At 48.8% G+C, this 16050-nt stretch overlaps 1 protein-coding gene across 1 annotated transcript; it reads right to left on the reverse strand.

Annotated features, from left to right (window-relative positions):
* Positions 1-3681: 3681 nt before the first annotated feature.
* On the reverse strand, positions 3682-15896 carry CDC26 (cell division cycle 26). Its single transcript, XM_038745566.1, has 3 exons — positions 15825-15896; positions 11283-11389; positions 3682-4092 (listed from the first exon to the last, which is right to left on the reverse strand). The coding sequence occupies exons 1-3, from the start codon at positions 15865-15867 to the stop codon at positions 3916-3918; spliced, it is 327 nt and encodes a 108-aa protein (XP_038601494.1). The 5' UTR covers positions 15868-15896; the 3' UTR covers positions 3682-3915.
* Between the last annotated feature and the right edge of the window lie 154 nt (positions 15897-16050).

Consider the following 16050-nt stretch of genomic DNA (forward strand, 5'->3'; position numbering starts at 1 on the left):
CAACAAATACCACTGATTGATTGTATCAAGCTCACTGAAGGTCTCACTTTAGTCCCTGGAAGAGAATTCTGGTCCCAAAGCCTTATCCTGAATCGAAGACTTCACAGCGTTTCCTAACCCGTCCACAGTTGCAGAATGATGGCCACCTTCACCAGGGGAAAATGTGCCGGGAAAGTGACTTTCTCCGTCAACCTCCCAGAGTCCTCGAGGCCTTGACCATGTTGTAAGTGAGCTGGGAATCCCTTCCCCATCACGCTACTTAAGTTGTGAAACCCCTTGAACACGGTTTCCGGGGAACCCTGCCATGGCACACTTGTGCCTGTGCTTTTATTGGACATTTTCCTTGCCCCTCCATTTTGATCCGGTTCTACCTCCCCTGTGTTCCCCTTGCTCCTTCATCCAGGAACAAATTCAAAAGAAAAATTGCACCAAAATAGAAAAGCCAATTTGACTTCTGTGGCTTCTCTATTTGACATTATGCCTTATTCTACAGGTGTCCTTGTTGATGTTGTTCATTTTAAACTGTAATCTCCCTGAGGGCAGTACTGCTGTTACAATTTTTCTGTTTAGAGCCGTATAGTGCCCTCAGCATAAAGTAGAATAAATACTTCAATTCTGTTGTTGTCAATCTTGTGAGATTCATGTTTCGTTACCTTTAGTATCAACTTCCAGTGAAGGTGCTGAATTAATCTTGCCAGGAAGAGGAAAGGGGAGAAGGCCAAAAAAAACTCAGCATGAGAATGTCATTTTAGAAAACGCAGCTGAGAGAATGCAGCCCAAGTAAAATAGGCAAAAAGAAACATACAAACAAAAGGTGAGGTTTCAAACCGCAAAATACCCTGCCTGGTTAACTGCCCGGTGAAGAGAGGCCACTGTGGGGAAAGGTCATTCCTTCCTTCACTAATGGAAACCTCCTCTGAATGGGGAGAAGGAAGTCCACAAAGAAGTAAAAAGGTCAGGAACAAAGGGGAAATTAAGAGGGAGAAAAAGTATTGCCAAAGCTAACAACAACAGATTCTTCAAATATATCCCAAGAAGGAAGCTGGCTTAGGCAATCACTGGGGCCATTTGATGACTGTGAGATAAAAGTTGCCTTTGGGCATGAAAAGGAGATAGCTGAGAAGCTCAATAAATTCTCCAGTTCGCTCTGCCCAGGAACTGAACATTCCCTCACCCAGATTTTTTTTGGTAACAAAACAAATTGTGGATTAAATTGTGACCATGCCCAGTTTCAGACCAAACTGATAGGAAGAAGTTAACAAATCACCAAGGCTGAATAATAATAAGAACGTTGGTATTTGTTAAACGCTTACTATGTGCCAAGCACTGTTCTAAGCACTGGGGTAGATACAAGGTAATCAGGCTGTCCCACGTGGGGCTCCACAATCTTCATCCCCATTTTACCGAGGCACAGAGAAGTGAAGTACCTTGCCCAAGGTCACACAGCTGACAAGCAGTGGAGTCGGGATTAGAACCCACGACCTCTGACTCCCAAGCCCGTGCTCTTTCCACTAAGGCGTGCTAATTCGCACTCAGTCAGACCTGAAGGAACTTGTTTGGAAAGTCGAGGAATTCCTGGTGAAAACATTCAACCTATTATTCCAAAAGATCACTGAACCAGATTGGCGTTTCACCGATGTAACTCCCCCAAAAAGAAAGGATCCAGGGACAGTTCTGGAAATTATAGAAGAGTGAATCTCACTTCTTTAACTGGAAAATTAGTTGAAGGGCAGGAATCATGCCTGCCAACCTGATTGTATTAACCTCTCCCAAGCACTTAGTTTAGTGTTCTGCACATCAATAAATACCATTGATTAAAATGTGTAATTAAGTTTTGGGTAAGTGATGGGATAAAGGGCAACCTAGATGCTGAGAAGAAAAATTTTCCCTTACTCAGAACTTTTGTTGGAGTTCTTTGAAGGGGTCAATAGGTATCTGGACCAAAGCCAACATAATGTATTTAGATTTTTCAAAAAGTCTGACAAGGTTTAGTACCATAAATAAACTGAGTTGTCATGGGATTGGAGATTATTTGGATTATTTTTCCAAAGGGGTGCTTACCTTTTGCTTGCTCATCTTGTAAGTTCACCTGCCGTTTTGGGGCCCACTCTGTTCTATTCTCAGTTTATCTCTGTTTGTCCCCCCTCTACCCAGGTTTCACCCCTTGAAAGCTTTCCTCCTCAACCCCTCTTACTTATTGAAGGCATTAAACAAAACTGGTTCTAGCAGTGGGACCCCAAAAAGCGAGGGTTTGGCCCTCCTTGTGTCTCCTGTCTTTTAGCAAGTTTTCTGTTCAGAGAATCTGGATGGGTTATACATATGATCCAGGAAGTCTGGACTAGCTGTGATCTGCAGCCTGGGTTCATATTCAACTGAAATCTGCTGCCCTCTTGGATGCCCAAGGACAGCTCACCTCCTAGGCACTTCTGCTCATTGGAAAAGGAACTATATCCTGGAAGGGTGGAACATAGGAGGAGTATGTTCTCGTAGGATTTAGAGATCATGATTTAGAGAAGCAGCATGGCCTCATAGAGCATGGGCCTGGGAGACGGAAGGATTTGGATTATAATTCCGGCTCTACCACTTGTCCGTTGTGTGACCTTAAGTCACATTACTTCTCTGTGCCTCAGTGACCTCACCTGCAAAATGGGGATTAGGACTGAGCCCCACGTGGGAAGTGGACTGTGACCAATCTAATTAGTCTGTATCTACCCCAGTGCTTAGTACAGTGCCTGGCACAAAGGAAGTCCTTAATAAATACCATAAATAAAAAGTTGGGTGCAGTCATTGGGGAGATCTAGTAGATAAGCACCAACTGGGGACAGGGGGTGTCAATAAACAGGAGGTAGGGCCACATCTCTAGCCAGCGTCTGGTCCCAGCCGTGCTGATATCTCAGCTGGCTAATTCAAAGCCTCGTTTGCTTTGTTACTTCGCTCTGGCACTTCATCCCCTGGGTGTCACCGAGATTTCTAAAACGCCAAGGCAGCTGAAAAAACTGAACCCTAGCTATCTTGCATCCTTGAAAAGGCAGGGGTGTTCACGAGGTCCTCCTGGTGAGCGGGTGGGCCCGGATCGACCCTCCAGCTCCTTTAGGGGGGAAAGAATAGGAAATGGTCAGTGGGGAAACCCTGTTTCTCCTCCTCAGCTGCTCAGAAATCCAAGCGATAGGGACAATACCATACCTGGGAGAGAAGAAATCCCTAGGTGTGGTACCCATCCCTTTCTCTCCCGCACCCACTGGACTAGCTTCTACAAAACCTGGCACCCAGCTCCTCCTGCCCATTTGAGATTGCAGGATACTCTGCCTTCCCCGAAAGCACACTGCATCAGTGACTGGAAAGACCCCAGGTCTTCTGGCCTCTGAGAAGAAGTGTAACCTCAAGAAAAGAGCCTGGTGGGAGTCAGAACACCTGGGTTCTTGCGTCGGCTCTGCCACTTGCTTGCTCTGTGATGCTGGGGAGGTCACTTGACTTCTCCGGACCTCAGTTTCCTCATCTGCAAAATGGGGATTCAATACCTGTTCTCCCCACTACTTTGACTGAGCCCTAAGGAGACCGGGAACAGTGTCCAACCTGATTCTCTACCCCAGTGCTTTGTACAGTATTTGGTACATACTGTTTTTATTATCATTATTATTACTGTTAGATGCTCTGCCTCTCACATCCGCAGGCAGACTGGTCAATCTCTTCAGATTTTTGGTTCAATGCAAGGTTTCTTACAGTTTTCTCTTTTTGCTCCATCAATAAATACTTTTATTTCAAAGACAAAGGGCAGCTGCCTGGCTGGACTTCTGGAAACAAGAATCAAATGCTCCAGACCCTAGCTGGTGTTCAAATTCCACCCTCCCGGTCCTCAAACACACAAGTGAAACACTTGTTGCTAGCCTTCTCGGCACAGTCCAGTTAGGCTCGGAGCTAAAACTCAAAGTTCCCGAACTGGGATGAGCGGTTGTTCGGTTTGGGCTGAGGTTTGTAGCCGATCCGGTCGTTGATCATCTGTTCTCTGCTCTTGTGGTCACTGCTCAGTCCGATGGCTCCTTCTCCATCGCTGGCCCCGACCACGTCCACCTCCTCCCTCTGCTTCTTGCGCGTCTGAAAGAAAAGGGGGATTAGGTGCAAGGCAGCACTCTGGGGCCCGCCTCACGCCGCACAGATCAGCAAGGGATTGACAAAGGTTAACCCTGAGCCCCCCGGATTACCGTCTCCACCAGACGGGAACAGGTTTCTACTGGGTCAGCACGAACAGGTAAAGTCTGATGGGAAAAGGCAGGAAAAAGGTGCCCAACAACCGAATGTTTCCCCAACTGAGGTTTGAGGGCGGGGGGACGATCGGCGGAACCAGGACAGGACTTGCCCAAGGTCACACAGCAGGCAAGTGGCGGAGCTGGGATTTAGAACCCAGGTTCTTGAAGTGGTAGTGGTCTTGACACCAATGTACGCTCCCCACACTGGGCTGACTTGACTACAGGGCAGGGTAGTATGCTAGGGGTTTTGCCAAAGCTTGCTGGGCTGTTTCTACCCTGTTAACTCTACTCTTTTACTGGTCAAGCTGACTCAGTGGAATCAAAGTTCCACTGATTATCTTCATGAGACCCATCACAAGGGCTTAGAACTGCCTGTAAGGCTCACCCTCCACAGACTGCTGGCCTGGTGAGATTTGTTTTCTTTTTTTTAAAAAACCAAAATGATCAGTCAATGGTATTCACTGAGCGTTTACTCTGTGCAGAGGACTGTACTAAACCCTTGGGAGGGTACAGTACAACGGATTTGGCAGACACATTCCCTGCCCACAGGGATCAAGCAATGGTACTGAGCACTTACTGTGTGCAGAGCACTGTACTCAGCATTTGGGAGAATTCGACAGAGTTAGCACAACAACGGGCTTACAGTCTAGAAGCTCAGCTTACATCTAGGGAATGATTATGATGTTTCAAACAAGTTTTAATCCTTAAGGAGATGGCAAGTGTTCAGTTGATCAATTTTTAAATATGTAGCTGAAGCTATGGATAATAATAATAATAATAATAATAATGGCATTTATTAAGCGCTTACTATGTGCAAAGCACTGTTCTAAGCGCTGGGAAGGTTACAAGGTGATCAGGTTGTCCCAAGGGGGGCTTACAGTCTTAATCCCCATTTTACAGATGACGTAACTGAGGCCCAGAGAAGTTAAGCGACTTGCCCAAAGTCACACAGCTGACAACTGGCGGAGCCAGGACTTGAACCCATGACCTCTAACTCCAAAGCCCGTGCTCTTTTCCACTGAGCCATGCTGCTTCTCTAGTCTACCAACTCTGTTAAACTGTAGTCTCCCAAGTGATTCATTCAGTGCTCTGCACACTTTATTTTATTTTGTTAGTATGTTTGGTTTTGTTCTCTGTCTCCCCCTTTTAGACTGTGAGCCCACTGTTGGGTAGGGACTGTCTCTATATGTTGCCAATTTGTACTTCCCAAGCGCTTAGTACAGTGCTCTGCACATAGTAAGCGCTCAATAAATACGATTGATGATGATTGATGATGTAAGCTTTCAGTAAACACCACCTATTGATTCATTCCTTCATTTATAGAGATGGTCTTGGAGCAGACGGGGCTGGAAGATAATACAACATGCTCATTCACTGTAGCAGCCACCTTCTTCGAACTCACTTAAAATATTAAACAAATAACTTGAATTCCTGCAGCACCTTTCCTCTGAAGAGCTCAAAGCCCTTGATCCTTCTCCTGTGCTCAGGAGGCGAGTAGAGCAAGGACCTGGCTGGGAGTCAGAAGAACCCGAGATCTAATCCTAGCTCCACCACTTGTCTGCTGTGTGACCTTGGGTAAGTCACTTCACTTCTCTGTAAAAATGGGGGTTATGACTGTGGCCACGCGGCTGGAAACAGAGGATTAGGCTGTAGGTCTCGTGAAAAACCCATCGTGCAAAATTGTCGGCACGCACCTTCCTTCCAGGAGGGGTAAGTGCCACCCAGGCCATATCTGGAACGAGTGGGCGTAAGTCCATCGACAGGCACGGAAGCAATTACCGACGACAAGGCCCTCGAGGGGACCCAGCCCTCCACACATGCCAGGGAAAGGGGAGATTGGGAATGGCATAGAAGAGCCATAAGAAGCAATAGGGCAGAGAGGGAGAAGCAGCGTGGCTTAATGGCTAGGACACGGTCCTGGGAGTCGAAAGGTCATGGGTTCTAATCCCAGCTCTGTCACATGTCTGCTGTGTGACCCTGGGCAAGTCGCCTCAGTTACCTCTTTTGTAAAATGGGGATTAAGAGTGTGAGTCCTTCGTGAGACAGGGACTGTGTCCAACCTGACTTGATCTACCCCGGTGCTTAGGACGGTGCTTGCCTCGTAGTAAATGCTTAAAAAGTACCATAATTATTATTATTACAGCCACAGGAAGAGAAAGAGCAGAGACAGGGGTGAGAAACTCAAGACAGGAGGGGGAAGAGGAGGAGGAGAAAGAGGAAGGGGGGGAAATGGGGTAGGGAAGCGTTGTGGCTCAGTGGAAAGATCACGGGCTTTGGAGTCATAGGTCATGGGTTCAAATTCCGGCTCCACCAATTGTCAGCTGTGTGACTCTGGGCAAGTCACTTAACTTCTCTGTGCCTCAGTTACCTTATCTGTAAAATGGGGACTGTGAGCTCCCCGTGGGACAACCTGATCACCTTGTATCCTCCCCGGCGCTTAGAACAGTGCTTTGCACATAGTAAGCGCTTAATAAATACCATCATTATACATTTTACAGATGACGTAACTGAGGAGCAGAGAAATTAAGTGACTTGCCCAACTCAATCAATCAATCAATCAATCAATTGTATTTATTGAGCGCTTACTATGTGCAGAGCACTGTACTAAGCGCTTGGGAAGTACAAATTGGCATCACATAGAGACAGTCCCTACCCGATAGTGGGCTCACAGTCTAAAAGGGGGAGACAGAGAACAGAACCAAACATACCAACAAAATAAAATAAGTAGGATAGAAATGTACAAGTAAAATAAATAAATAAATAAATAAACAGAGTAATAAATATGTACAACCATATATACATATATACAGGTGCTGTGGGGAGGGGAAGGCGGTAAGGCGGGGGGATGGAGAGGGGGACGAGGGGGAGAGGAAAGAAGGGGCTCAGTCTGGGAAGGCCTCCTGGAGGAGGTGAGCTCTCAGCAGGGCCTTGAAGGAAGGAAGAGAGCTAGCTTGGCGGATGGGCAGAGGGAGGGCATTCCAGGCCCGGGGGATGACGTGGGCCGGGGGTCGATGGCGGGACAGGCGAGAGCGAGGTACAGTGAGGAGATTAGTGGTGGAGGAGCGGAGGGTGCGGGCTGGGCAGTAGAAGGAGAGAAGGAGAGAAGGGAGGTGAGGTAGGAGGGGGCGAGGTGATGGAGAGCCTTGAAGCCCAGGGTGAGGAGTTTCTGCCTGATGCGCAGATTGATTGGTAGCCATTGGAGGTTTTTGAGGAGGGGAGTGATATGTCCAGAGCGTTTCTGGACAAAGATAATCCGGGCAGCAGCATGAAGTATGGATTGAAGTGGAGAGAGACACGAGGATGGGAGATCAGAGAGAAGGCTAGTGCAGTAGTCCAGACGGGATAGGATGAGAGCTTGAATTAGCAGGGTAGCGGTTTGGATGGAGAGGAAAGGGCGGATCTTGGCAATGTTGCGGAGCTGAGACCGGCAGGTTTTGGTGACGGCTTGGATGTGAGGGGTGAATGAGAGAGCGGAGTCGAGGATGACACCAAGGTTGCGGGCTTGTGAGACGGGAAGGATGGTAGTGCCGTCAACAGCCCCCTTCTAGACTGTGAGCCCACTGTTGGGTAGGGACTGTCTCTATATGTTGCCAACTTGTACTTCCCAAGCGCTTAGTACAGTGCTCTGCACACAGTAAGCGCTCAATAAATACGATTGATGATGATGATAAGCGCTTTAACAAATGCCATCATTATTATATTATTTTCCACGGAGGCATGGCTCCCTCTTCTGGACAAAGACGGCAATAGCAACGGCGGGGACGGAGTCTTGGACACCTCCGGTCATCACCATGCCATCTTCCCCCACAATAATAATAATAATAATAATGGCATTTATTAAGCGCTTACTATGTGCAAAACACTGTTCTAAGCGCCGGGGAGGTTACAAGGTGATCAGGTTGTCCCACAGGGGGCTCAGAATCTTAATCCCCATTTTACAGATGAGGTAACTGAGGCACAGAGAAGTTAAGTGACTTGCCCAAAGTCACACAGCTGGCAATTGGCAGAGCTGGGATCAATCCATTAGCCAATCAGTGGTACTTCTTGAGCACTTACTATGTGCAAAGCACTGAATTAAGCATTTGGGAAAATACCACAGGGATGGCAGACATGATCACTGCCCACAAGGGGTTTACACACAAGTCACCTTCGTGTTGCAAAGGAGCTTTAGAGAAGCAGCACGGCCTAGTGTAAAGAGCCCAGGCCTGGAAATCAGATGGAGCTGCGTTCTAATCCCGGCTTTACCACTTGTCTGCTGTGTGAGACCCTGGGCAAGTCACTTCATTTCTCTGTGCCTCAGTTATTCCCTCATCTGTAAAATGGGGATTGTGTCTGTGAGCCCCAGCTGGAACAGGAACTGTGTCCAATCTGACAATCTTGCATCTACCCCAGTGTTTAGTACAATGCGTGGCACATAGTAAGGGATTAACAACAACAAAAATCCCCAAACCATCTTAATAAAATAGCGGTTGTGTGGGAGCAGCAAAGCTGGGGCTGGGAATGGTGGATCCTGGATCCTGGATCTCCTCTCTTCTCCACTCTTTCCTGCCCCACCACGGCTGACGACTCCTTTCTCCTCCTGTTGTCATCCTCTTTTGAGGGCCTCCCTCTTTCTTCCTCTCCTTCTTTCCCAGTTTTTTCTCATCTTCGGTTCCTTCCCAAATAAATACAATAATAATAATAATGGCATTTATTAAGCGCTTACTATGTGTAAAGCACTGTTCTAAGCGCTGGGGAAGTTACAAGGTGATCAGGTTGTCCCACGGGGGGCTCACGGTCTTAATCCCCATTTTACAGATGAGGTAACTGAGGCCCAGAGAAGTTAAGTGACTTGCCCAAAGTCACACAGCTGACAATTGGCGGAGCCGGGATTTGAACCCCTGACCTCTGACTCCAAAGCCCATGCTCTTTCCACTGAGCCACGCTGTTTCTCCAAATGGAGCTGCTGGTGAGGTCGAGGGTCAGACTTGGGCAAATCGGGGTGCCCTGAGGGCACGGCAGCATGGGGGAGGGCAGATGAGGGAGAGACGGAGAGCATGTCGGTGGCCGGGAATGGCAGCAGAGGGCAAAGTATCACAAAGGGAAAGGGACTGTCAATACAGGCGCCGCTGGCAACAAAATCGAATGAAAAGAGGACTGGGAGTTAGCCAGGTTCCTTCTGGGCTAGTGGCATGAAATCGATAAATCAATGGAATTTGTTGGACGCTTACTGTTGGCTGAGCACTATACTAAGTGCTTGGGAAAGTACAATATATTCCCAAGTGCTTAGCACAGTAAGCGCTCAATAAATGCCACTGATTGGCTGATTAATTGGTAAGCATGTTCCCTTCCCTCAAGGAAAAGCTGCAAGTGATGCAGTGTGGCCTAGTGGAAAGAGCATGAGCTCTGCCACTTGCCTGCTGGATGACCTTGGGCAAGTCACTTCATATCCTCAAATGTAAAATGGGGATTTGAGAACTGCTTGCCCTCCCACTAAAGCAGCGTAAAGCACCATGTAGAGCAGGGACTGAGTCCATCCTGACAATCTTGTACCTACCTCACACTCAGATGTATAGTAAGCACTTACCAAATGGCCTTATTATTACAAATAATGACAAATCATAAGATAATAATAAAAAATAATAATAATACAAGACTGAACTCCTTGTCTTCCCTCCCAAACCCTGCCCTCTCCCTGACTTTCCCATCACTGTTGACGGCACTACCATCCTTCCCGTCTCACAAGCCCGCAACCTTGGTGTCATCCTTGACTCCGCTCTCTCGTTCACCCCTCACATCCATGCCATCCCCAAAACCTGCCGGTTTCACCTCTGCAACACTGCCAAGATCCGCCCTTTCCTCTCCATCCAAACTGCTACCCTGCTCGTTCAAGCTCTCATCCTATCCCATCTGGATTACTGTATCACCCTCCTCTCTGATCTCCCCTCCTCGTGTCTCTCCCCTCTTCAATCCATACTTCACGCCGCTGCCCGTATTGTCTTTGTCCAGAAACGCTCTGGGCATGTTACTCCCCTCCTCAAAAATCTCCAGTGGCTACCAATCAATCTGCGCATCAGGCAGAAACTCCTCACCCTCAAGGCTGTCCATCACCTCACCCCCTCCTTCCTCACCTCCCTTCTCTCCTTCTCCAGCCCAGCCCGCACCCTCCGTTCCTCTGCCGCTCATCTCCTCACCGTGCCTCGTTCTCGCCTGTCCCGCCATCGACCCCCGGCCCACGTCATCCCCCGGGCCCGGAAAGCCCTCCCTCTGCCCATCCGCCAAGCTAGCTCTCTTCCTCCCTTCAAGGCCCTACTGAGAGCTCACCTCCTCCAGGAGGCCTTCCCAGACTGAGCCCCGCCTTCCTCTCCCCCTCCATCCCCCCCGCCTTACCTCCCTCCCTTCCCCACAGCACCTGTATATATGTTTGTATTTCTTACTCTATTTATTTTATTTGTACATATTTATTCTATTTATTTTATTTCGTTAATATGTTTTGTTTGTTCTCTGTCTCCCCCTTCTAGACTGTGAGCCCACTGTTGGGTAGGGACCGTCCCTATATGTTGCCAACTTGTACTTCCCAAGTGCTTAGTACAGTGCTCTGCACACAGTAAGTGCTCAATAGATACGATTGAATGAAATAATAATTATTAAATGAATATTATTACGGTTAATAATAATACTCATCGTGGCATTTGTTAAGTGCTCACTGTGTGCCAAACGCCATTCTAAGCGCTGGGGTAGATACAAGGTAATCAGGTTGGACACAGTCCCTGTCCCACATGGGGTTCACAGTCTTCATTCCCATTTTACGGATGCGGTAACTGAGGCCCAGAGAAGCGAAGCGACTTGCTCAAGGTCACACAGCAGACACGTGGAAGAGCCTGGATTATAACCGAGGTTCTCTGACTCCCAAGCCCATGGTCTTTCCACTAGGCCACGCTGACGACTATTGGGGGGTTTGGCTCCCCGGCAGAATCCCCACTCATTGGAGGCCCCGCTGGCTGGGGCTCCCTGAGCTCCTCGGCCCGGCTTCTGCTGGGGCCCGGGTTTCAGGCTCACCTCCAGGTCCTTCCGAATGCTCTCAAACTCCTCGATGTCGTCCAGCTTCAGCTCTAGGCGGGTGGGCTTCCGGCGCAGCATCCTGGAAACCCGTGGTCCGCCCGCTACTGCAGGTTAAAAACCAGGAGCGACGGCGCTGCCGCCGCAGTGGGGGGCTCGGGCTGGGCACCGACCCAGCTCACACCGCCGCCGCCCGGGCCCCTCCTGCTGCTCGTTTCCGTCCGTCGGTCCCGGCCACCGCACCTCCACTCCCTCTGCTCACAGGCCCCTCTGGATTTGAGGTCGGATCTCTCAGGGCTTTGCTGGGAAGCCCGTTAAAGCTCCGACTCGCCCCTGCTCGTGAGAAAGGCCGGCGAGCGGGCTACCTCCAACGGCTCTGCTGAGAGCTCACCTCCTCCAGGAGGCCTTCCAAGACTGAGCCCCTTCCTTCCTCTCCCCCTCGCCCCCCTCTCCATCCCCCCATCTTACCTCCTTCCCTTCCCCACAGCACCTGCATATATGTTTGTACATATTTATTACTCTATTTTATTTGTACATATCTATTCTATTTATTTTATTCTGTTAGTATGTTTGGTTTTGTTCTCTGTCTCCCCCTTTTAGACTGTGAGCCCACTGTTGGGTAGGGACTGTCTCTATAGGTTGCCAATTTGTACTTCCCAAGCGCTTAGTACAGTGCTCTGCACATAGTAAGCGCTCAATAAATACGATTGATGATGATGATGATGATGAACGGCTCCCACCTGCCAAGCCTTGTGGGCCCAGGACCGGGAGGCAGGAGACCTGGGCGCCAGTCCCAACAGGCCGCCTGCCCGCCCGGTTATCTTAGACAAGTCACTTAACCTCTCAGGGCCTGCGTCTCCCCATCTGTAAAATGATAATCAAATATCCTTTCTCCCTCCATCTTGGAGAATGAGCCCCATGTGGGGCAGGGGCTTGTGTCCGATCTGACTCGCCTTCTGCTTAGCACAGGGCTCGGCCCCTACTAAGTGCTTGATAAAGTCCATCGTTATTATTTCAGCTGCGATAGGAAGTCGTCTTTCCTTCCTTTTTCCCTGGGAATCCCGGCCATTATCGAATACCTCTCCAGATCTAGGAAAGCGACGCTCCCGCCCAGCAGAAGCCTTGCTTTGTGGCGTTACTTTTACAATCAGTCTGAACTGAACTGCAGGCAAGTGCATTCACTCCTACCTTCCCCATCTGAGACACAACAAGCAATCAAAGCAGGCCCTACCGGTTCTTGGACATTCATCACATTCACCCATAATGATCATTGTGGTAGTTGTTACATCCTTACTATGGGTCATGCACTGTACTAAGCTCTGGGGTAAATGCAACATAACCAGGTCCCATGTGGGGCCCACAATCTAAGTATTATTATGGTACTTGTTACTATGTGCCGAGCACTGTTCTAAATTCTGGGGTAGGTACAACTTGATCACTTTTTATCTCCCTCAGCGCTTAGAACGGTGCTCGGCCCCTAGTAAGCGCTTAACAAATATAATCATTATTATTATTAATAATCCTGTTGGACACAGTCCTTATCCCACATGGAGCTCACAGTCAACTAGGAGGTAGAGTAGTAGCGTGGGAAGCAGTGTGGCTTGTTGGATAGAGCCCGGGCCTAGAAGTCAGGACTTGGGCTCTATTCCCGGCCCCGCCTCTTGTCTGCTGTGTGACCTTGGGCAAGTTGCTTAACTTCTCCGTGCTGGAATGCCCTGTCTACATGTTTTGTTTTGTTGTCTGTCTCCCCCTTCGAGACTGTGAGCCCGTTGTTGGGTAGGGACCATCTCTATATGTTGCTGACTTGTACTTCCCAAGCGCTTAGTCCAGTGCTCTGCACACAGTAAGCGCTCAATAAATACGATTGAATGAATGAATGCCCTCCCTCTGCCCATCCGCCAAGCTAGCTCTCTTCCTCCCTTCAAGGCCCTACTGAGAGCTCATCTCCTCCAGGAGGCCTTCCCAGACTGAGCCCCTTCCTTCCTCTCCCCCTCGTCCCCCCTCCATCCCCCGCCTCTTACCGCCTTCCCTTCCCCACAGCACCTGTATATATGTATGTATGTTTGTACATATTTATTACTCTATTTATTTATTTAACTTATACCTATCTATTCTATTTATTTTATTGTGTTAGTATGTTTGGTTTTGTTCTCTGTCTCCCCCTTCTAGACTGTGAGCCCACTGTTGGGTAAGGACTGTCTCTATATGTTGCCAGCTTGTACTTCCCAAGCGCTTAGTACAGTGCTCTGCACAAAGTAAGTGCTCAAGAAATACGATTGATTGATTAATAAATAGAGTAATAAATATGTACAAACATATATACATATATACAGGTGCCGTGCGGAAGGGATGGATGTTAGTTTGTTTGGTTTTGTTCTCTGTCTCCCCCCTTTTAGACTGTGAGCCCACTGTTGGGTAGGGACTGTCTCTGTATGTTGCCAACTTGTACCTCCCAAGTGCTTAGTCCAGTGGTCCGCACACAGTAAGCGCTCAATAAATACGACTGAATGAATGATGACTGTCTCTCTATGTTGCCAACTTTGACTTCCCAAGCGCTTAGTCCAGTGCTCCGCACACAGTAAGCGCTCAATGAATACGATTGAATGAATGAATGACTGTCTCTCTATGTTGCCAACTTGGACTTCCCAAGCACTTAGTCCAGTGCTCCGCACACAGTAAGCACTCCATAAATACGATTGAATGAATGAATGACTGCCTCTCTATGTTGCCAACTTGGACTTCCCAAGCGCTTAGTCCAGTGCTCCGCACACAGTAAGCACTCAATAAATACGACTGAATGAATGAATGACTGTCTCTCTATGTTGCCAACTTGGACTTCCCAAGCACTTAGTCCAGTGCTCCGCACACAGTAAGCGCTCAATAAATACGACTGAATGAATGAATGACTGTCTCTCTATGTTGCCAACTTGGACTTCCCAAGCGCTTAGTCCAGTGCTCCGCACACAGTAAGCGCTCCATAAATACGACTGAATGAATGAATGACTGTCTCTCTATGTTTCCAACTTGGACTTCCCAAGCGCTTAGTCCAGTGCTCCGCACACGGTAAGCGCTCCACAAATACGATTCAATGAATGAATGACTGTCTCTCTATGTTGCCAACTTGGACTTCCCAAGCGCTTAGTCCAGTGCTCCGCACACGGTAAGCGCTCCATAAATACGATTCAATGAATGAATGACTGTCTCTCTATGTTGCCAACTTGGACTTCCCAAGCGCTTAGTCCACTGCTCCGCACACAGTAAGTGCTCAATAAATACGACTGAATGAATGAATGACTGTCTCTCTATGTTGCCAACTTGGACTTCCCAAGCGCTTAGTCCAGTGCTCCGCACACGGTAAGCGCTCCATAAATATGATTGAATGAATGACTGTCCCTCTATGTTGCCAACTTGGACTTCCCAAGCGCTTAGTCCAGTGCTCCGCACACAATAAGCGCTCCATAAATACGACTGAATGAACGAATGACTGTCTATGTTGCCAACTTGGACTTCCCAAGCGCTTAGCCCAGTGCTCCGCACACAGTAAGCGCTCCATAAATACGACTGAATGAATGAATGACTGTCTATGTTGCCAACTTGGACTTTCCAAGCGCTTAGTCCAGTGCTCTGCACACAGTAAGTGCTCAATAAATACGATTGAATGAATGAATGACTATGTTGCCAACTTGTACTTCCCAAGCGCTTAGTCCAGTGCTCTGCACACAGTAAGTGCTCAATAAATACGACTGAATGAATGAATGAATGACTGTCTATGTTGCCAACTTGTACTTCCCAGGCGCTTAGTCCAGTGCTCTGCACACAGTAAGCGCTCCATAAATACGATTGAATGAATGAATGACTGTCTATGTTGCCAACTTGTACTTCCCAGGCGCTTAGTCCAGTGCTCTGCACACAGTAAGCGCTCCATAAATACGATTGAATGAATGCCTATGTTGCCACCTTGGACTTCCCAAGCGCTTAGTCCAGTGCTCCGCACACAGTAAGTGCTCAATAAATAATAATAATAATAATGATATCATTTATTAAGCGCTTACTATGTGCAAAGCACTGTTCTAAGCGCTGGGGAGGTAAGTGCTCAATAAATAATAATAATAATAATGATAGCATTTATTAAGCGCTTACTATGTGCAAAGCACTGTTCTAAGCGCTGGGGCGGTTACAAAGGGGATCAGGTTGTCCCACGGGGGGCTCACAGTCTTCATCCCCATTTTCCAGATGAGGTAACTGAGGTCCAGAGAAGTGAAGTGACTGGCCCAAAGTCACCCGGCTGACAAGTGGGGGGAGCCGGGATTTGAACCCAGGACCTCTGACTCCAAAGCCCGGGCGCTTTCCCACTGAGCCGCGCTGCTGATTGATTGACTGAGGTAAGGGGATGGAGAGGGGGAGAGGAAGGAAGGGGCTCAGCAAATGCCACTTTTAACAAATGACAAATACCACCATTATTATTACGATAGAGCAGCAGAAAGGGCCCCACACCACCATCACCACACCACCACCCCCGCCGCCATTTCTGCCGGGCCTCACCCGCTCCCGCCGCGCGCTCCGCAGGGACTACAGCTCCCGGCATGCACCGCAGCGCGGCCCCCTCAGAGCCGCCTTTCCCGGCCTGCACCGCTCCACCCCCCGCGTGGCCTCCATCTCCCGGCATGCCCCGCGCGCCCCCCCCCCAGCACCCCCGCTACCGCTTGGCGGCGTGCGGACTACAACTCCCAGCGTGCCCCGCGCCGCCCTGCCCTTCTCTTCCGCCCGC

The sequence above is a fragment of the Tachyglossus aculeatus genome, chromosome 4 (genome assembly GCF_015852505.1).
Source record: "Tachyglossus aculeatus isolate mTacAcu1 chromosome 4, mTacAcu1.pri, whole genome shotgun sequence".
Classification (NCBI taxonomy): Eukaryota; Metazoa; Chordata; class Mammalia; order Monotremata; family Tachyglossidae; genus Tachyglossus; species Tachyglossus aculeatus.

What these genes read in the sequence shown, in the direction of transcription:
- CDC26 (XM_038745566.1), bottom strand. Translation starts at nt 15,867, where the DNA reads ATGCCGGGAGCTGTAGTCCCTGCGGAGCGCGCGGCGGGAGCGG. An exon ending in GGAGCGCGCGGCGGGAGCGG is followed by an intron (nt 11,390 to 15,824) that starts GTGAGGCCCGGC and finishes TTTAACCTGCAG; the next exon opens with TAGCGGGCGGACCACGGGTT. An exon ending in GCATTCGGAAGGACCTGGAG is followed by an intron (nt 4,093 to 11,282) that starts GTGAGCCTGAAA and finishes CTTTTCTTTCAG; the next exon opens with ACGCGCAAGAAGCAGAGGGA.